Source organism: Rhyacophila brunnea, unplaced genomic scaffold (assembly GCF_057557595.1).
Source record: "Rhyacophila brunnea isolate RB1 unplaced genomic scaffold, BYU_Rbru_1.0 scaffold_5, whole genome shotgun sequence".
In the NCBI taxonomy this organism is placed as follows: Eukaryota; Metazoa; Arthropoda; class Insecta; order Trichoptera; family Rhyacophilidae; genus Rhyacophila; species Rhyacophila brunnea.
In genome coordinates, this window is record NW_028233170.1 from 20,353,734 (window position 1) to 20,377,300 (window position 23,567).

The 23,567-nt window shown below is 32.2% G+C and overlaps 1 protein-coding gene across 1 annotated transcript in view; it reads left to right on the forward strand.

Annotated features, from left to right (window-relative positions):
* Phlpp (PH domain leucine-rich repeat protein phosphatase) overlaps window positions 1–23,567 on the forward strand; it is a 32,425-nt gene that overhangs the window by 3,539 nt on the left and 5,319 nt on the right. The window contains exon 3 of the mRNA XM_085955793.1: window positions 9,438–9,736. Within this exon, the coding sequence (XP_085811919.1) occupies window positions 9,438–9,736 (299 nt within the window). The remainder of the gene's footprint in view (window positions 1–9,437; window positions 9,737–23,567) is intronic.

The window sequence follows — 23,567 nt, forward strand, 5'->3', positions numbered from 1 at the left end:
ATTAAAATAATGCATTGATTTAAAAGCTACGTTAAATACACACATAAAAGAAGTATTATTGTAATCCTATCTAATTCATCATCATCAGCCGGGGTCAATCCACTGCTGGATGAAGGCCTCCCCAAGCTTTCTCCAACTCTCTCGGTTCTGTGTCATTCGCTGCCACGTATTTCCGCCGAACTTTACCAGTTCGTCAATCCAGCGGCTTTTAGGGCGACCCTGTGGCCGTTTCGTACCCCTTGGGTACCATTGGATGACGGCATTTGTCCAGCGGCCGTCCTTTAGGCGAGCAATGTGCCCCGCCCATCTCCATTTCATCTGTTTGGCAACGTCTATTACATCGCGTACTCTTGTCTGCTTCCTAACCCATTCGTTTCTCTTACGGTCCTTTCGCGTGATGCCCAACATGCACCTCTCCATGCCTCGCTGTGTGACTCTTAACTTTTGGACATCTCTCGTGTTGAGGGTCCACGTCTCGCAGCCATACGTGAGCACGGGTAGCACACATTGGTTGAACACCCTACGCTTAAGACATAATGGTAGGTCACTCTTGAAGATATTATTCAGACATCCGAAAGCACTCCATCCCAGCTTTGTTCTTCGAGCAATTTCATCGTGCATGCTTCCGTCTATGGACACCTGCTGTCCGAGATAGATGTAGCTGCTGACTTGCTCGAGTTGGGTGCCAGAAATACAGGTAATCGCAGGGTCCGAAAAACAGTTCCTCATCACTTTTGTCTTTGAGACATTTATCTTTAGACCGACCGTTTGACTGACATCCGCGAGTTCTTGCATTCTACCTTGGAGGTCTTTCGGGTCTTGTGAGAGTATAACAATATCATCTGCAAAGCGCAGGTGACTGAGGTGCTCTCCGTTAATTGGAACACCTTTTTCCTCCCAATCAAGTTTCCTAAATAAGTCCTCAAGAATAGCGGTGAATAGTTTAGGTGAAATGGTATCACCTTGCCGGACACCTTTGTTAATGGGGAATTTACACGACCGTTTGTGGAGTTTCACGCATGCTGTGGCATCACTGTATATACTGTTCAATATATTTATGTAGCGTCTGGAAATTCCTTGGTTGCTAAGGGCGTCTATAATTGAGAATTTTTTGATGGAATCAAACGCCTTTTCATAGTCTATAAAACCAAGATATAATGGCAGTTTGTATTCCTGGTAGCGCTCTATGATTTCCCTGACGACCTGTATATGATCCATAGTACTGTAGCCTCTTCTAAATCCGGCATGCTCTCTTGGTTGGTTCTCGTCTAGAATTGTTTCGAGACGGTTTGAGAGTATTTTCGTGAAAACCATATACAGAATTGGCAGTAGACTAATAGGTCGATAGTTTTTCAGATCTTCAGTGTCTCCTTTCTTATGGAGAATAATAATGGAGGCATTTTTCCATGACTCTGGGATGTTCTCTTCGTGCAGACAAGACGTGAACAGACGTGCGAGCACTTCGCTCACCGTCCTCCCGGCCAGTTTGAGAACATCGATAGTCAGCCCTTCTTCTCCCGGGGCTTTCCCACTCTTCATGCACATTATAGCATATTCCACCTCTGTGGTAGTAACCTCGGGAAGAGGATCTCCATATTCTCCGTTCACCGGAAGATCTGAATTGATGTCAGTGTCATCTTTGTATAGAGCGCTGTAAAACTCTACAACAGTGTCCAGTAGATGATCCCAGTTACGCACGATACTTCCATCTTGCGCTTTTAGTGTCGTGATCTGCCGTCTCCCTATTGACAGATGCTGCTTGTTCTTATGTAAGCTCCTTCCTGACGCAACAATTGATTCTACAAGGTTCATATTGAACTTACGAAGATCTTCTCGTACGTTTTTACGTAGAGTTTTGCACAGCGTGGAGTACTCGAGATCATTCGCAACTTGTTGCTCGCTTTTCGTACTCCTACGCAGCTTCATAAGATCCAACGTTTCCTTTGAAAGTTTGCTTACTCGTTCAACCACAGCAGCAACTGTCTCTTCCGAAGATTATCTAATTATTGGTATAAAAACATGAGGTACATTTTGAAACCAGAATAACATGGTTACATGTAAATAATTATTGTACCTATTATATTTCGCCGTAGTACATTAAGTTTACCATTGAGAAAAACACGCGTTGTTCGTGGAGCATTCATTGCACAGAGTTATATTCCAATATAATAAGAATCAGTAAGAAGATTAATTTGATATTGACTGGTATCAAATATCTCATAATAACGATGTTATTATCAGATATTTAATAGATAGGTACGACCTACCAGAATTTTATATAAATTGTATAAGTTATATGATTGTATTTTTAATTTACCAACCTACTTTATTATTATTATTATTATCTTTTATTATGGTGGTTTTTATATTATTTTAGTAGTTTTATTTAGACATGAATTTGATATCAATATGCTACGTCCGTCTATTGCCGATACAAAAACTCACTGTAAACTGTGATACGGCCAATTTTCCGGATACAAAATAAAATGTAATGATAACGAGGTACCCACTTACATATTTAAATTTGATTTTCTGTTCTGTTGAAAAAATATTTATTAATTGTGTATTGAAAAAAAATAAACACATGGTACATGTAACTTTGCGTTATATGATTCTTCAAAGAATTTACATTAAAGTTTTTTTTTTAAATTGTAAGTTTATCACTGAATTTTTTCCTTTTGTTTTTAGATATACTATATTTCGTCTCTGTTCTGGCAGAATACACTTACTGGAGAATACTAGTTTTGAGTAATTTGATTTTGAAGTTGTTAAAATGTTTGAAATGGTCTATCATGTGAGTTTATTAAGTAATCGTAAAAAGGACGACTTTAAAATAAAGACTGTTTATTTATTAAGAAGATTTCCAGACGGTAAAGTTTGAAATAATGAACATTTTGGTATAACTAACTCAATATGTCATTTTTTTCGAATTAGTGTCTTCTGCCAGAACAGTGACGATTTATTTGTCTCAAATTGCAAACCCCATATTTATCCGCTAGGTGTCTCTGATAGGCGGAGCATTTTGATTTCAAGACGGCGTCAGGCTTTGCAATTGATGATTTTTTATTGTTTAGATTAATTTTATTCGACAAAATACACACACGACACACAAATTGAAATAATCTCATAAACATAAAGAATATAATCATAATAGAATAACTCGTTATATTATTTAATTTTTTTATACTAAGTATATGGCGATTAATTATTAAATAATTGTCATTAGTGTCGTGTATTTCATCAAAATAATAAAGGAAACGGTATCTTGTGTTTAAATATAATTTTAGTCTAACAAATTCTATCGAGAGTGGAATATTAGCTGAAACCACACTATTAAAAAATGGTTGGGAAATCATCATTATCGTAAAAAAAAGTATAATCGTATTATGTTGGCAAACATGTAATCATTAAAATATTATATTGCCAATAAAATATTGCAATAAACGTATTGCATGTAATTTTAGATGATTATCACCGATTTCAGCAAACATATGTTTTGAATGTATATTTTACGAAATGTACAATATAGATTTTTTTATATCCAAACTTCCGTTTTCGAAATAGTGATATTTGTTCGATTATTTTTAAATTAAAATAATATTGTTTTGGAAAACCGGAAGCGTCATACGACATCTGTGAATAATGAGTTATACTGATAGCCACATAAAATATATTTAGCTTTTTGAAAATTCCGCTAGAGCTTCTTCAAGTGTTCCATGCGAAGATAATAATATCGAGATTAATATTTATTACTAATTCACACATTGTAAAGTATTTGCATTGGTCTTCGATGATTATTTTCAACGTAGAAATTTCTTTTCAAGTATTTTTTAGTAGATTTGTGCTATATATGGCCAATTAATATCCTGCAGGACTTTCATTCGCGAGTTTTCTTCATCCAACAGGTCACATTGTTCCTGTCTGCGTCTGCTTCATCATTTAATTCTGTTCTAGCGTTGTCTGCCCATATCAAAGGAGTTCTAATAACTATTTACATACCTACTTTAATTATAAGAAATAAAATATAGGACGATATAAATAATTTACTAAAGCATTCATAGGTATTTATGAAATTGAATTTTTAATAAAATTAAATGCTTATCGAAATGTATTTTTTTAATGTTAAAGATTCACATGTACTTATTTACTTTTAATGTTTCAAATTAATGGAGAAGTTTCTTATATGTACACATTTATATGTAGACGTAGATTGTTTTATATAAGTAATGAAAATTGTTAAAATATATAATTTTATTAATAAAATATAACTGTAATGAAATAATGTTGATTGTTTAGTGGTGAGTAATTTATATATTTTATTAACAGTATCTGGAGCATAGTAAATTTTTATGACATCATAATGGCGCCAATATAAATTCATTCGGTTCCAGCAAATCATTCAATGAATAAACAACGTAAATTTATAAAGTTAACTGTTATCATTTTCCACAATATTCACATACAGTACATTTTATTGTGATTATCTGGAATACTTTGACATGTATTCAATATGATAATATTGCAGTTTAACCTTTAGTTAACGGAAGCCAATAATCCATAACTTGATGGCGTTGCCAACCCAAGAATATGTTTATAATTTTCTTCTTCTTTAATACTGCGGCGACTTTTTCCATACGACAAGATTCTAACCATAAACCATAACCACAATTTATAATTGTTCGGCTATCTGTCATTATATTATCTTCATCTTCACGTTAGTTTGTAATTTTTGAGTTCTGGAAGTTTGTAAACATCTTGAATGTATGTATCCACCTAGCACAAAACTACTTATGTCATCAATATTGTCATCAATATCAGTCAACGTATTGATGTACAATCGAATAAGTAGTATTTAACTGTAAAGATGCCCTGAGTTAATGAATGCATAGAGAAACCCCAAATTAATTAATTAAAACATCAATATCTTTTTTAAATAATACTTTTTATTTAAAAATCAATAATGAAAATTTAATATTCGTATATAAACTATTGACAACGTCGAATCGAAAGCGAGCGTAATCGATCTTGATTAACGGTGATTTTAATCCGTGTACTTCTGAAATACGGCTTTTCCCCTTGGAAATTAATATACATATTCAGGCCCCAGACCGCTGTTAATTGGTGGATTCCTATTATAGTCTCTTTAACACTATGGTAAATGTAGGCCCGACTATCTTCAAGATATCCATAAATATCCTTTTTAATCAAGTCATCGACCTGATTATCGTAGAAAAGTAACGATAAATGAAAAACTACACCATGAATGTTTCGAATTAATAATTTTTAAAAGTTTGAATGTAGATTGGATGGTTTGTTCATAGTTCCCAATGGTTTGTCTGTCTCCTACATTAATCCCCGATTACATTGACTGTCTTACATATTATTATATAACATTTGTTTCGTTTACAGACAGACTTACTGTTTGCATATTTGCATTAGTTCTTTTGTTTAACTATTACTACTTTCAGAATTATTATATCGACACGGCATATCAGGAAAGTTATTTTGATATTGAAAAGTGTAATTATAATTTCTTTGTTATGTGGGATAAATGTGTATCGATCAACGAAGCGACCTCGTGCAAAGCTGAGTACTTCAACTAGTTAGAAATAAAAATAATATAAAATAGCTTATTATAATATATCGTCACATTTGAACAAAATAATTTTAACAGACATTTTAAATTGGACATAGTGCATTTTCACCTTTTTATCAGTAACATTACTCAGTTGTATCATTAATACATTTTTAATTAAATGGGTTTTATTGTGTTCGAGGAGGAAACGCAACAAAAGCCTGTTAATCAATCATAATAAAATCACAAAAGCGAGTCAATGCTTCAGATACAATGCAACAATAGAAATATTATTTGATTGGCGACGCCACACACAAATGAAAAATAAAATTACAGTAAGTAAGTTGAAGACGAGCAATTTTTTATAAAAACTACACGCGGTGAGTGACACTGGTGTATATTTGTCACACAATCGTGATTTTCCTCAGTTAAGAATTCGCCATGCGACATTCACCTTCATAGTCTGTGGCTAGAACCTTCATCTTATTGCGTTGAGATTTTCTGACAATACTATCAAGGCCCTAGAGATAAAATCAAACTACATAAGTATATTTTTCAGTAAACTAAGTCACATATAAGACTCTAATAACGCTATAAAAAATAGTAAAAAAGCGTTTTAATTTATAAAATATTTAAAATAACTGAGTAAATAAATTTAAAAAATAATTTGTCTGTGATTTGAACAACATCTATGTTGACATTTTTATTATCCTACAGTGTGAAGTTAAAGTTGTTGATTAAAACAAAGTGATATATTTACATAATTTAATAAAGTGTCGTCTTAATTATATAAACTGATTATCGAATAGGAAAAAAGTAAAAGTGATTGAGACTGTATTGGTCTATAAATTTGTATTGTAGTATAATGAGTGATCTGTTGTGATTAATTCTTGCGTGAAATCATTTTATCTATGAAAAATCTCTTTCAAATAAATGATAGGAAGTATTCGAAGCGGTCGTCATTGTATGCTAATTTAATATTGTGTGCTAACTAGATGAATTTCCATCTTTCCGAATATAAATGTGAAATACTAATAAAAATTTATCTCTAACGTATCAATTTTAGTTTAGGAATAATAGTTTTGGAAATACTTTGATCTGTTAATAATTATTACAAAAAGTGTTTTAATAATAATAATAATAACGAAAGATAAAAACCGTTGTTAACAATATATTTGATGTGCTGCAGAGCCATATTAATTGTGATCTTTTAATAGCATGTTTACGTGCTTGCATTTTAACATCGATTTAAACTGATAGTTACCCTGTCAATGTGACGTCAGTCATTAATAATATAATACCAATATCCAAGCACCAAGTGATATATTAACCCCTTCATTTTTAAATGAGGCTTAAAATCCGTGATAAGTTGTTTTGTTTGGTGGTATATTGAAATGTGTTAAATGTAATTATGATATTACGCTAATGTTTATAGTGGAATTCAGTGATGTTAATATCGGTTTGTACCGTACAATATGTTGAGCGTTTGAAGATGAAGTCGCGCGTGACTTTCCTCGAGTCTGACGACCTCAGCGTCGTATCTGGCTTGGAGCAAGACTCACTTGAACCCATCTTGGAAATTGACGAGGTAGCAATTTTGAAAATAGAACATTTTAAATTTCCCACACAAGCTTTGGACGCTTTTCCATATGATATAGATATTATTGTTAATCTAGCTCGGAATCTTCTTCTTTTGGTGCCGAATTCTATCGATTTCAGTACATCTCCATACCCTATGCTGGTCCAGCGATGACAAATTAGCGTTTTTATTGCCAGATCTAGCGTAATTAAATATGCGTCTAGCTTATGGCGTTAAATATAGCGTTTTTTGACGCCCAGCGCTGCTTACAGATTTACTTGAAAATTAACATACTGGCCTTTTATATTACAGTGTATCTTACAAATAAAATAAATATTATTAGCAATATTTAACTGACGACCATATTTTTTCTTAATTGTATAATTAACATATTTAATCCTTTCTATGCCGCAATTAGTTAATTGTTAGTAATTAACATAAGAATTGGTGTAATTAGGGCGTCCAAAGACGCTTTAGGCACTTAACCGGTTAATAGTTATAAGATAATAATATTATCTCCAATCTTTGTTCTTGTAAAAACAATGTTAATAATTATTATGGCTTATTTAAAAAAAAAATGTTAATTTCTATAGATTTTTTTAATTTACATACAATCTATCATTTATTTAGCATCTAGCTTATTTTCTTGCCCTGTCTTGCATATTGTTGTGAATGTTAGTTGGTAACATTGTACTGGTCGTATCAAATCGCCCCATGTCTCGAATATTTAACCACATTCAGTGGTTGCGTAGCCAAGATGACCTACACGAACACTGCCCTCAACATTTCCCTCCAATACGAGTAAGAGAAAATCGTACTTTTAATTTCCCTCATTCATAAGAAAGGCATTTAATTTGCTAGAAAAAACTGTTAACTTTACTTATACGGAATAATGTATTTATTAATATTATATTATATACGATCAAGGTGACATAGGTCTACACATCTTATTTGTACTAAAAGGAAGTCTAGTTTTATTTAGGTACACTTTTTTCATAGAATAATTGAATGTTTATTTTTTTTTAAATAACGCTGAAATTGCATTTGATACGATAAATTTAATTAAATCCCAATCTGTTTGATAACATAATATGAATAATTTATAATCAATAACTTGCGTGAAGATTAAAATGATTAAACAATAAAATCTAAGCAGGGTTTCCCGAAATAAATAGACTACATTCAGCACAATATATTCGATGAGTTCTTATTCCAAAAAATGGCAGGTAGAAAGTATTACATTCTTTTTTATTTGTCATCTATTAAGTAATGGCGTAATTAACAAATCACATGTTTTCCACTTACTAAATCAATGCATCTAACCCTTGATATTTTGATAGAACCCTTGAAACATAGTACTAGGCTGACACAATACAACGATCCAAATCGATTAATCACAAAATAGATGTATCGAGCAGTATGCATGCATTGACATTCCTAGGGACAGTCCCACGTTTAATCAGATTCAAGATTCCGCCCTTCACTATTTTTTTGTATCAAATTTGTTGTAATATTACGTAATACCATTTATTTCTGCACAACTGCCTTAAACGGATACAAATGCTAACATGTTTAAAATAATACGTCCACTGTCATCAAAAACGGTAATCTCCACGGAATTTACTCTCAAAAGATGTAAATATTATTTAACTTGAAGGTTTGTTTACACGGATTTAGTTCTGATAATTATTAGTTAGTACTCGCACTAATGATTAGAACGAAGCCCGTGTGGACAACCCCTTGAGCAACACCCTCATGGGACGTCACTGCCAGTGGGTTTAATTAATAAAATAAATAATCTTTTGATAAAAAAGTATAATCGTATGTATATAATGTAGCCTACGCTTCAGTGCTGTAATTTTAACGTTAGCGTGCAAATTTAAACACATGATACATACCTATATTATATTAGAGCCAAATAGAGGCTCATTACCGACAAGCGAGTTAATTTTTAATTACTTCATTTCTTTTTGCTACAAAACTGCCTCTCCTTAGTAAAAACATTATAACATATAATATATGCGATATCCAACCGAAATAAATGATCCAATTAATTAAAAAAAATATCTCGTGGAACCCTCCCCTAGCACGAGACTCTGGTTGAGAATGACTGGTGATAGGCAGTGTATTATCAATCTGAAAAAATAAACATGGCATACAATAATTGACAATTGATGTTACTTTGCCCCCTTGGTGCATACCTATATTAACTATCGTTGTTCAACATAAAGCATATTTTCTCAAAGGATATCTTCTAAAAACATGTTTTATTTTGTTGAACAGGCGACTCAACAAAAGTCAAGTACGCAAATATTGGACATCACAAATGCGGGATTTCATCAGCTGCCAGACGAATCTCTTCTTCACCAGGATCTGGAGGAACTTCAAGCTGGCCAAAATGTACTTCATAAAGCAGTGCTCGAACCGCTTGCCGCTCTCAAAAATCTTCGATCCGTTCAACTTAACTCTAATGGATTCAAACATTTTCCAGAAGTCTTCTTCAAAATGAAACAACTAAAAATCCTGAACTTAGCCAACAATGATCTTAAATGTATTCCAGAAGATATATCAGAGATACAAAAGTAAGTGTGCAATATTTACATATTAAATAGATTTGGATAATAGACGGAGCTGTGTAATTTCAATTCATTATTTGTAAATTTCGTAGAAGTGAAAAAAATATCTCTCAAAAAATACATATAAAACTAACAAATACTGCGACAATACCGCTAATTGATAGCGGTTTTGACACTTTTTTTCACTCGTAAAAATGTCGTTCATTAATATAATTGCTTACAAAAAGCTGATGATTCAAGATCACCATCGTAATCGTCTTCCCAAAAAGTAACATATGATTATATTGTGATTCATACGTTTTCAAATAAAAAACGAAATTAGGATTCTCTGAAGCCTGAAACAATAAGTACCAGGTGCTACATGACGATCAAAAATAATTGTGCAACTTCTAAAAATCATACAGACGCTCATTAATCGTTTTAACTATTTTGAGATATATATATATTGTTGACGTAACGCTTATTTTAACTGGTTTTTTTCACATAGCTACTTTAAATTAACTTCACTTGAGCTATTAATATGTACTTAGATAATATTATAATATCTGTTTTTAAACTGTAAGCGGCTTTTTTATTTATATCCAGACACTTGACATTCGTTATTTATATTATGTACTAATGCGGCGATAGTATAATATTGTATTTAACTTTGGGGTGGGTGAGGTGCTTCAAACATAGACCATATCCAAAAGTACCCTATACAACCCTATTCCTAATAACAACTATTTTTTTTGTCATTGCTATCGATATGAAATCTACGCCAATTGATTTTCTGGCAGAAATGTAAAAAAAACATGGTTGTCGTTGATTTAGTTTCCGAGATCATTAATAGAAAACATTGAAAATTCAAAAAATATTAATATTTACTATTAGTTATGGTTATGTGATGATGAAATAATAACAATATTTAACATAACATATTTACGTACTTAAGATTGAGATTTAAAATTTGAATACAAAACAGTTATAAGCAGATTGCAAATATGTCATCGTCATAGCTGAGGGCGTTATATTTACACAGTGCATCAATTTCGACTAAAGTTATGGCATTCATGATAAATTAAGCATTAAATTAATAACATGCCACAACTTTATATATAATATGTAGCCGACACGTATTCTGGTGTATACCATGATAGACCAATGAACGTTATGGATTCTTCAAAACTATTTTCCCGGTGTCGACCTCGCAAGGCCTACGGCGAAATTCACATTCTCGCCCCTTGAAAAAGATCATGTAGAAGAATAATGAATCTCACATCTGATTCTGAAAGAGTAATTGGCAGACCTAAAATAACGGTCTCAAATTTGACTATTCGAAAAATTTCCAATGGCCTGATCAGACTATAATTAAAAAAGACCCATAATTTACCAAATAATACAATTATTATTGTCAATTTTTTAATTGATTGTTTATTGTTTTACCTTTACTTGGTAGAATTCCGTTTTACAAAATGGTAATGTAAATTTTACACGTTAGTTTAATTGTTAATAACTATGTCGGTTGACACACTATTTTCAAAAATGGTGTGACAACTAAAATAGTGATTGACTAAACTGTAGAATGTAATAGGAGCATAATTTATTTATAAGCACATACACATGCCTAATGTCAGTGACGTCCCTAGACAAAATGCCGCCCCTAGGCAGCGTCAAAATGCCGCCCCATTTTTTTATCATCCTTTCATTACTCCAATATCTAAGAAATGTGTTTTATGAAGCATGGCCCCCTCATCCTGAAGCGGGCCCCATGTTAGGATCTTTGCCCCCCCCCCTACCTATCGCTAAGGATAAAAGCAGTGTGACGCTCTACAGTAATGTTTTCCAAATGATGTACGCGTTAAAATTGATGTGTATATTTAGTGTTTTTTGTATATTTTAATACATACACTTGAATTGTGGAGTTTTTGAGTATCGCTACACAATTATAAATTGTATTGTGTAACCACATAATTTTAAATAATTTCATTATTGAAGGAAAATAGCGCCGCAGGCGAATTTTTTGCTATTAGAGCAAATTTGTGATAAGTGTTTATCTCACTTATCGAGCCCGAGCCCCAGGTTAGAGCCCTGTCAGCCCCCCCCCCCTTGTGAAGGGCATGGTTTGGATACATTACTAATAAAATATGCACCTACCACTAAGCTGAAACATACAAAATTAAATTTAGATATCAATAAATAAATAAGCGAATAAATATAATATTAGTTAGACACTTACCCAAATCACCAGAGTCTGAGATGCCATTTGGTTGATATGTCTGACACATTTGGTTTGTATCATTTAGTAATACCTACGCAGATGTATTATTTTCACACCATTTTTTCTATGCTATTATTGTACCCTACAACATGTAAACAAAATAATTTTCCTCATTATTTTTTTAATATAAACCTAAATTTAATCATAAATACACTATTAATTAATAGTCTCGACATTCAACCGTTGATGATTGAAATAAACTACAAATCCACACTATTATCAGCAAAAAATATGTTTACAAAAAAAAACGACTTAAAAGAAGGTATTGCACAGTATTGTATTCACAGCAAGATAAATATGATATAATCTAGGTAGATACCTACTAGTGTACATTTTTATTACAATTAGCTGGTAGTTAACGTCAATACCTATTATATGCACGAATACTAATTGATTATGTCAAATGTCAATAAGGATTAATAATCATTATGAATAGGTATCTATTTGCAATAGGTACATCCGGCAACTTTTAAATCTCGCGAATGACTGGCAAAAATATTTGGATAAATTAAAAAATACGGTATGTACCTACCTATAAATCTCTACCATAAATTCTCCTTGTTTCGTTACCAACGTTGATATAATATATAATATTATTTTCTTTTAATAACTATGGCGCGACATAATTATTGGCTTTTGCGCAGTATACCTACCACTGTTATGAAAGGAACTCTTTAATCTGAGTAAATGACATTATATTATTATGACTGATTTATTATTCGTTTGTGATGTTTTACATTTATAAAAATATTCATAATGTGTATAGGCGCCAAGTTTATTAGCATTTGTATACGAAACCGAGCAGTCAAAAATAAAATAAAAAAATCTCTAGCGGAGCGTGGTGACATCATACTAAAATCGCTGCGGGTACCGACTGGATAATAATAAAAAAAAGCATCCGGAACAAAACATCTCCAAAGCTCTGGTTATAATATAACTAAGTTTAGGTAGCTATTTCTATATAATACCAAATGATTCTCCTCGATTTGCCGCCCTTCGAGTATCTGCCGCCCCCAAGCGACGCTCAATCTGCCTACCCCCACGGGACGTCACTGCCTAATGTGTTATTAAACGACATACTCGTATTTGTATAAAAACGAAGGCGTAGGTCACGGGTTCGAACCCGCGGCTGGTCAAAAAGTGCATGATATGTTTTCAACGTGAATTTGATCCAGTTGAGAGTGAACGGTTAACTACTCTTCATAAAAAATCTCTTAATAAAACATTCATTATTGGACGCTCATACGATCGAACATGGTAATTTATTTTTTTACTTATAATTTATAATATAATTTTGTAATGCTTTCATTTATTTTTTTAATTGTGGACACCGATGTATAGTAATATTTTCGTATATTAATAATTTTTTACCTAATTAGGCATAAACCTACATTTAAAAATTTGTAGGAAATTATAAAATACATCATTGATAATTGGAGTTACAGGTGTAATATTATGATTAAATTAAACGGAATTACCTAGTTTTACTTATTAGGCTCAAGAGCGAATTAATGTGACAATCTAATAGTACCTATTTCACCTATTAAATTGAGTGGTTAGTTTTAATAGTGAGAATGATTTTTTGTGGTCGCGTAGAGTAAACAGTCGCGTGGTTGTTGGAGGATGACGGTTCTCTGTGGCTCGTGCCTCTCTGCTTGGACTGTAATCATTTCCGCCGCCACTTTCGTCATGGTCCGCTAATCCACCAGCCACGCTTCCCTTCGTCTCAAGAATACACTTACCTGATCGTACCGAGTACCAACATACCAAATTTTTCTACAATATACGTTTTTTCGTATCACCGTCAATTTATGTATACCTAGGATCGTCATATCGGAAAAAGTATCGAAAAATTTTAAAATTACAAAAATGCAATATTCTCTTGAAACGCAATAAATAATACTGAATTTATATAGTCATGTGTATCCGGAAACTTGTACGTATGCAGTTCGCCGTATCACACTTGTATCGGAAATATTATACGGCCGTATATTAAAAACCATCCAACCTCTTTGGGTCGGATAGTAGGATAGTACTGACGTAAAATTCATGTCTAAATAAAACACGGTTTTGTCGGTTTACACTTTACACGAAGCCAGCAGCAAACAAATTTTGAAAATAGCCTATATATATATACTAGATTATTTGTTAGGTTAAGTTAGGTTAGGTTAGGTTTACATTCTTCAATAATTCATGAATTTTGCAAAAATCAGCTATGTATGAAAAATGAATTAATATTATTGAATCTAATAACGGCGAACTGTGCTACGGTGAAATGTTTTACGTACAATTAACATGTCACCATAGTCAATGAGGACTATTTAACAAATTTTGATGCTGAAAACATTAATTATGTACCTACAAGAAGTTTTAAAATTAGCATTGGTCCAATCTCACCCCATAATACGGTACATATTTACTTTTTTTTGACCATGTCCGATCATAATAGGTATATTTAGCATATTTACTTAATTATGCATTAACAAATAGTTCGTGTTACTGATTTCACTGCGGGGGTCGGATGTTTTTAAAACATCAAATCAAAACAACTGTAATAGCGCCTGTACAAGTGCATGGATTTATTTGCATCAATAGTGTGTATGTTAATTTATCGCGATAATAACTGTTTAATTACACGTAAAAGTGCTGACTGTCTCTCCAATTTCATTCTATGTTGTCATTGTATAGTGTTATTTGACAAATTCAGACAAGTTCGGAAAAGTTCATAGATAATCGGTAAATGTCAAAATATTCTGTACGGCGTTCGTATTTCTTCCGGCAGGGTCGCCACTATCGTTATAGTGCGCATCCACACCCAACATGCAAATACCAATTATTGCGTGAAAATTCAGAAGCTTTCGAACTTTTTTTAACTATGCATGCAATCTTGCAACTTGCACGATAATACGTGACTACACGTGCATTTTCTTATTATGGCCGCGACAATACGCACTGTTAGCAGTAAATCCATGCACGTGTAAACGGGGTATTAACGCAAGTTAACAATTGTATATTAATTATTGATATACATAAAGTCATTCGTTGAAGCCGATTTCGATTATTGGGATTCTGACATACCTACTTAGCAAAATTTAAAAAAAAGTTTTAATACTTTAAATTAATTGTGATTCGATCTAGATACGTATTTAGAGGCGGGCGCTATGTCTCTAATACTAGTCGCGATACTCTGAATATTTTAATGTCTAATCTTTGCTTTTAGTTTATCCAAAAATATGTTAATTAGAGTAATTTATTCATCAGTACATCCAAACGTTATTTTGGTTGCTCAGTATCGTTTACGCCACTCGCCTTGAAGTAAAGTAGATTATATTGTTGACTTGACTATAAATATTGTTCATCGATTTTTCCCAACAATAACCGTGTTTCATTGATGATCCCCAGCTTAATATTAGTGTAATAATTATATGTGCTATGTATACCTACCTATAACCAACTCTGTAGGTAGGGCTACAATTTTTTGGTCAAAGGGAGAACATACCAATGACCTTAAAATGTATTTCTATTTAATATTTTGAGTATAGTTTATAGTTCGGTAAAATTCTCGAAATATACAATATTGAGTAGATATATATGCAACAACAGATAATTATTATCGTCTATGATATTGGCACCTGCGTATTTCATAGTTATACGTCCTTAGCGCTTTTTAACAATCATAAAGATAACTAAAAATACACATAATCTCACGTAAGCATCGAATTCAACAGATTTATATTTTAATTTTCCGATAATAACTTAAGGAAAATATTTTTTCAATGATGAATACTACAAGTCAATAAGTGCATAATTTGTGTAGTGTAATATCGTATGTTAAGCGACATTCAAAAGCCTCCCAGAGTGACGCTTGCTTACCAAGCCGTAGTGATATTATTGCATAATCAGAGGAACTGAGATATACATCTGCCGTTTCACAACAAATATATTTAGATTGATAAATCTTTGAATAGAAAACGGCAGTCTTAAGTGTCTTTGCTAATGCGTCGTTTTCCAAAACTAACAAAGTACAGCAAGCGATTAATTTTAATTTTGCTCTCATCCGTTTTACGTAAAAAATATCGGGTATTTAGTTAATAGTGCTATGTAAAGTCAGTGGCATAAAACTATTTGCAAAGTTTAACGGTTTTATCTTGGATGGATCCAACTTTCCTAATATTTACTGTTATCTAGTCGGGAGTCAGGGCAGGGTCCATCACGTGGTAGTTACCATACATGTAAGGTGTTGTCTTTACGTAGTGCTTGCGATAGACATACACATTCAGGTCCGTGGTATCACGACCGCCTTGCTTGAGGACTTAGGGTTGGAGGTATATCGTCGCGTTGAATACATGGCAGAAGTGATGTACTTACCTTTTTCACAATGAAAGATAAACGCATTTTTTTTTACAAATATGAAATTATGCATGCAGATAACTATATTAACTCTGTATCATTGAACTTCTCAGTTCTTAACCGGGAAAGGTGGTTATGCCTCCAAGTTCTGTCAGCTTGGCATAATAGAATCTCTAGCTTGCTTGTGTGGGAAAATGAGGGAAACCTCTTCGTGAAGCGGCCTAGATCCACATAGGAATATTATAGCCAATAAAAAAACAGTAAAAACTGAACGTAAAATATCTACTCACTAACCCATCGGGGTATAATATAGAAGAAGACTAATAAACAGATGACAGAATAAACAACATTAATATTGCAAACAATCGGTTTTGAATGTATGCGGTATTTCCCTGATAAAATCAGCAATATTTCATTTTTCTTTATAATGGACTGTGGAAAAATAACATTACTAAAAAACAAGAAGTTAAAGATTACAACAATAATTTATGAGGGATATATCCGGCAATACCTACATAGTGAATTTTGTGTATTCATATAAAGATGTTATATAACAACTCGATAATTACTTAAAAAGCTGTATTTTATATAAGCAAAAGAAACAGACATAAAAATAAAAATAGTTTAATGAGAAATTCTTAACATTAAAAATAAATGATAATAAGTAATTATATTCGGTAGAAACTGCATTACAGTATGCTAATAGTAACACCAAAATACACACCAATGGTATTATTTTTTGTAATCCATAGCGGTCTAAATACTAGACATATATTATATTGCCAAATAATCCTAGCGGATTTTTGATAATCATATAACAATAGAGACGAAATTGCAAATGAGATTAAAAATATGGCTCGTGCCGCAGAATAAGATTTCTTAACAGTGTAGTTATGTATGATGGAATTGGAATTTTTAATTGAAGCAGTTGTTTCTATTACATTTTGCTTTACCGAAACGAAATTGTAAAACAGTGAAAGCATTTAGAAATATTCATCTACTTCAATATATATTTATTTATCGTCCGCTAATAGATTAAAAAAGACTAATGATCCAAATCCTTATTAAACGCAGAAGTAAAACTAAATTAAATATTATATCGTTTCAATATTTAGCTATACATACTTTAACAATAATCACAAAAACACGAAAATGAGATAAATATCACGCTGTTGGAAATCCAAATCGAACCCGCAGTATTAAAAGCCAGTACTTTATGCAATAGACTACGAGGGTCGCCTATTTTATAACACGTGTTTGCCTATTCAGTAACATCAGTAATTATGTCACTCTATTTTTATCCGTGTTAGTTTTAAAATAATATGAATTCAAAATATTTTTAATAATAACAATTTCTGGTGTATATAATAAAAAACATTGTTAAAAATGCGTCTTGAATGTATGACGAGTCTGTTGAACTAACTAAATTCATTTTTTTTAGATTGACGTCAGTAAATAGTATGATAAAGCATTCAAATCGCCATTATATTATAATGGATCAATAAAAATGAAACCAAACCTTCTTTTTAAGGGTTAGGAGTATGAATCCAATCCTTCATTTTAAGGGTGAGAGTAATGTGTTTAGCAGAAACTATAGTTTAATATATTTTACTGAGAACTTTCATTTTTTTGTGAAAAATAAACTTACGGTTATGTCCGATATTTACTAGTGCCTACCTACATAGTATTTTGTGAAAAAAATTGACATTAAAATATTGGTTGCCAAGTTTTTTTTAAATGTGTGAAAGTGATTTTGAAAAAAATCATAGTTATAAAGTTTTTTTTAAATTTATAAAAAACTATTTTCATAAAAAAATGTGTTGGTATATCTTGAATTTATTTTTATTTAGAATCGAGCTCTGATGCGATCACATTAAAAAAGCTCGAGTTGGTAAGTATAAATAAAAATGATTTCTAGTTATTTTAAAAATTGGACGTTAATAAATTCTATTAGTCTTTCGTGTGAATAAATTTACTTATTTTAATATATCAATACGCTACGTATACATGACATCACAAGAGAGTCGCGAATTTTATTCATTATTACAATTTATTTTAAATATAATGGAAAAGTAGCACCGGTATTGCTAGTAAGACTGTACGAAGGCATTAGCCATACGGCGAAGATGTGCAAGCGAGTGGGCAGTGTCCGGCGGAAACGTTGGTCGGGTGGGGGCGTCGATCTCGCCTCGCCAGGGCGCCTCCATAGCCCGCGACGTCACAATAATAATACAACCTCTTGACGGACTACATACATACGATATATCAAATATTATGCATTCTCATGTTTACCGCCCATTCTCACGTTGATATCCTTTGACCTCAGTTGTTAGTTGCATCCTCGCATGTTGTGCTACCAACTAAGTTGGAATATGTAATCGGGCATTCAATTGTTTATCCGGTGAAGTGATTACTATCAAAACACAAGTCAAACGCAAACGTGCTAATTTATCACTATTTATAAAAATCAATAGACAAGTAAGAATATTGTGGGTCTTTGACTATGTTTTATTTTTTTAACTTATGACGTGTGTGTTACGTGATATTTCCATCGGCTAATGTGAACTTTTGTGATGTATTCAGTGATTTTATAATTTATTATTCGTATTGAAACGGTAAATATGAGTATGTAATGTAACTGTGTTTTTTTTTCAAATTATAATATTACCGGTAAATACACATTTTACTTGAGATTGCATCTTTATTTTTGCACAGTTTTAAACACGATTTTTTAATTAATTTTATATTTACGTAATAAATTAGAAGTAAAACATTTGCTCTGAATTGCCATTGTAGTAAATGATGCTTCGGTAATGTTGTTAGTTCTTTTTATTCAAATATACCTATGCCAATATTTAATATTTTATTTTATTAGTGTCGATTGTCCCGGTGTTCATGTTTCTTTATTATTATTTTTTTATATCACGATTTAGTCATAATAATTTATTGCGTAAACATACTAAAGGTAATTAAATTAAACATGTCTGTACTAAATTTAATTATACATATTAATATAAAATTGCTTAAAGTAAATCAATGTTACATGCAACTATAATTAAATAATATATTACAGTATTACCGTGGTCTTTCGTCAGACACATTGCTAAGGATATCGATGACAGTTTAACTAAACATAAGTATGTAATTTATAGAACAATGCTGTAAGAGTATGAGCTTGTTAAATTGATATGGCCATTCTACGCATAGATATCCAAGTGCTCACTGACTGTACATAGTTGTTTGTTCACTCATGCCAAAATACATTCTCGCGCTATTCTAGTTAATGTATATATATTAAACACCTCATGACGCACTATAAGTAAGAGAAAAAATACTATTTAATTCTTAATCTAGCTAGGAAAACAATTGTAATACGCTTTCTTTTTTATTAGGCAAACGAAGCTTTATCAAGATAATAGCTTTAACAGCAGGCTAGAAACAATATAAAAGACACGTTTAACCGGACGTTTAATGTAGAGTTATAAACTAATTACACTCTTAATTAAATTAGCCAAAAAGAACATCAACATATGGGTTGCAAAGATAATAATAAAAAGTATAATACCTTCTTTGCCCCGACCTCCAAAGTTTGGATATTAGGTACATGGCTTTTTTTATGAAAAATGGCTGAAACATTTACATGTTACGGATATTTTAGCTTATCAAAGCTGTCAATTAAATATTTTCCCTCCAATAATTACATTCCTATTTGCGAGCTTTTTAAAAAGATTCATTCCTTCAGACTCAGGAATAAACGTAAGGGAAGAGCAGTTAAAAATTTGTTATCGCCTAAAGTAAACGTACATCATACGAATTATTATGATCGTGCATTAGAGCATCAAAATTATTGTATTTGTTTTTTTTTTAAATATTCTTATTTATGTACACTTTGAATGCCACAGTTTACACAAATTTAGAAAACACGCGATTTTTTCCATATGCGAAATTCGAACCCACAACTACGGCTTTGGATTTGGCGATTTTTTCGGGCTAATTTGTCAGTTTAAGTTAGCTAAAAATAAGATTTAAAAAATATTTCATAAGTACAATCGATAAATAATTGTAAATTATACACCTACAATATATCTATTTTTATATTCATTTAACTCTAATTATTTTTAATGATTTTGATGCAATGAAAAAATGTGTCAAAAATACATACCTAAGTTATAGTAACAACTACAAAATAATGTGCAATAACTCGAAATACAGTTCCTTCACATGTCGTTACTTACCATGAATATTGCACGCATTTCATTATTAAATAACTGCGTCTCATTCATTAAAGCATTAATTAAAATATTTTCGATATAATTTATTCGTATTATAACATGCTGTATTACGCGCCAAAATTAAGTCATTCAAAAATTTTGAAAAATATGTAAACAAACCTAGGCAGACGCTATCTGTGGCGGTAAAATCTAATCTCTCTTTTGGTATTGCATACATTGCAATTGCTGGGTCCTTGGTAAAAACCAATCACCCATCTTGCGTTTCCTTCTTGCATTCGAAAGGGAAAAACTGAATGCTCTTTTAAACAGTGGCGCACCAAATTGGGGTTCAAAGCTCAAAATACTGTGTATTATTAATCTTACATCAAATATGTATTCAGTATTAATCAAGGTACGAGGGTGGGTCAATAATTCCTTAGAAAAAAGCATTAAAACAGGTTTTATTTTTGTATTTTTTTTTATTTCTCAACATAATTTCCTTGGAGCTCAATAGACTTGGTTAGACGTTTCTCAATTTTTTTTAAACCGCCAGAAAAATAAGTTTTCGGAAGGTCCTCAAAATAAGCATTTGTCCGATCGATGACTTCTTCATTTGAAAAAAAACGTTGTCCACTTAGCCATTTTTTTAAGTTTGGGAAAAGGAAAAAGTCACTGGGGGCTAAATCTGGCGAATACGGTGGGTGGTCGACCAATTCGAACTTCAATTCTTCAATTTTAGCCATTGATCGTAAACATGTGTGAACACGGGCATTGTCCTGATGAAAGAGGATTTTTTTCCTGTTTAAATGAGGCCGTTTTTCTTCAATTTTGTTTTTTAGCTGGTCCAATAAAGATGCATAATAATCCCCTGTTATTGTTTTTCCTTTTTCCAAATAGTCAACGAAAATAATTTCACGCGCATCCCAAAATACAGTAGCCATAACCTTACCAGCTGATTTTACGGTTTTCGCCTTCTTTGGACATGGTTTGCCTTCGCAATCCACTGCTTTGACTGTTCTTTCGTCTCGGGAGTATAGTGGTGTATCCATGTTTCATCTACAGTCACAAAGCGACGAAAAAAATCATCCGGATTGCGTTGCATGAGCGACAACAGAGCTTTAGAGGCCACCACCCTACTGCGTTTATTGTCGACTGTGAGCAAACGCGGCACCCATCTTGCAGAAATATTTTTCATGCCCAATTTGTCATGTAAAATAGAAATGACGCTACCTTTTGAAATCCCTGTAACCTCAATTATCTCACTCAACTTTAATCTTCGGTCACTTAACACCATATCGTGGATTTTATTGATCATTTCTGGTGTAGTCACCTCTACAGGACGTCCTGAGCGTGGTTTATCCTTTGTTGATGTACGACCACGTTTAAATTCATTTAACCAGTTATAAATAGTTGCAAGTGAAGGAGCAGATATGCCGTGAACTAAATCCAACTCATTTTTTATTTCCTTTGCTGTTAACCCTTTTATATTAAAATGTTTAATAACAACTCTAAACTCAATTTTCTCCATTTTCCATTTTTCCATTTTCCACAAGCAATTTTTTTTTTAAATGTATGAGAAACACACAACAACCCGACCAATCTGATTGAAACTTCGCAGCATACTGAATCGGTAGTGCCGCTGCATGAAAACAAACCGCTTGCAGTACTAGTCGCGCCACCTGTCGGCTTTTCTAAGGACTTATTGACCCACCCTCGTATCTGCAAATAAAAATAATTATCTTCATATTTTATTGTATTGATAGTATAATGATATTTGAAAGAAAACTAATAAATGTAGGCAAAAATAAGGTTCGATAATTAGGGCGGGTTACCAAGAAGAGTGGGATGGGGGTCGAGCCAGATATGCCAATATTATAGCAAAAGCAATGTAAATAAACACTGTTGGCGATAGGTAACATATAGTATATACAATATACAAATTACCTCTGCTTATGTATTAACGCACGGAAACAAATGATATCTATCATTGTAATACCACTTATAACGTTATTTTATTTCACAATATGATACTAATTAACAATTATTAACTGGGACTCACATATTATATTATTAGAGTATATAAATATATTTCATGATATATAATATAAGTACAACAAGAGGGTTGATATAAAATATATATTTCTAAAAAATACATAGTTTCTACTAATAATATAGAAATACGACGTAACTACAAAAAAAATTTTTTTTTGAGGTACCTAATTAAAAAAGATTAAATTCCAAAGTATGTTGTTTATTTTATATGACTGTCATAAATAAGCTTTTCATTGCTCATTTTAGTTTTCCTAGTAAAATTATTAAAACTATTTACATACGTAATTGATTCATATACTAATATATTGATAATAAAAATCGGGTAAGAAAGTTCAATACAATACCGTGCTACTTTATTATGATAATACATGTTTGTAATCGTTAGTTTTTCGTAAACGGATTCCTCCCCAGCACGGCAATGCCAGTTGCCAACCTGGGAGTGGTAAGTTTGATGACTATCAGCCGAGGTGTTGGCCAACGCCGGCCCGCATGCCCACTGACCGTCTCGGCAGTCCATTGCAACACCAACGATCCATCTTCCAAGTCGCTTCCATTGTTAGTGTTGGCGATTTTCATTGCCTTTTGCTTTGTGCGCTGCCTCATGGTACCTTCCACTTTCGTTTTCGGACGAAGTACCTTCGGATTGCATAACTGATTTAATTATCATCGCGCCAAGTTTTTTTATTGTTTGTGTTAATATGGAGTTTATAAATTTTGAATTCGTGAAAAATAATTGTTTTAATTACACATGGCTGTAATTAATTATTTGTTTTGTTTTATGTGACAACATGCATTCCGTTGATGTATTTTATAGCAGGTGAGATTCAGAAGCTTAAATAATTAATATATACTTCAAAAAAAGTAATTCTAAATAAGTGACAAAATGAAATAAATTACAATATTTTTATATTGCATCCGGTAATAAGTGTTTTGAAAACTATAAATAATATTAGTCAACTATTTT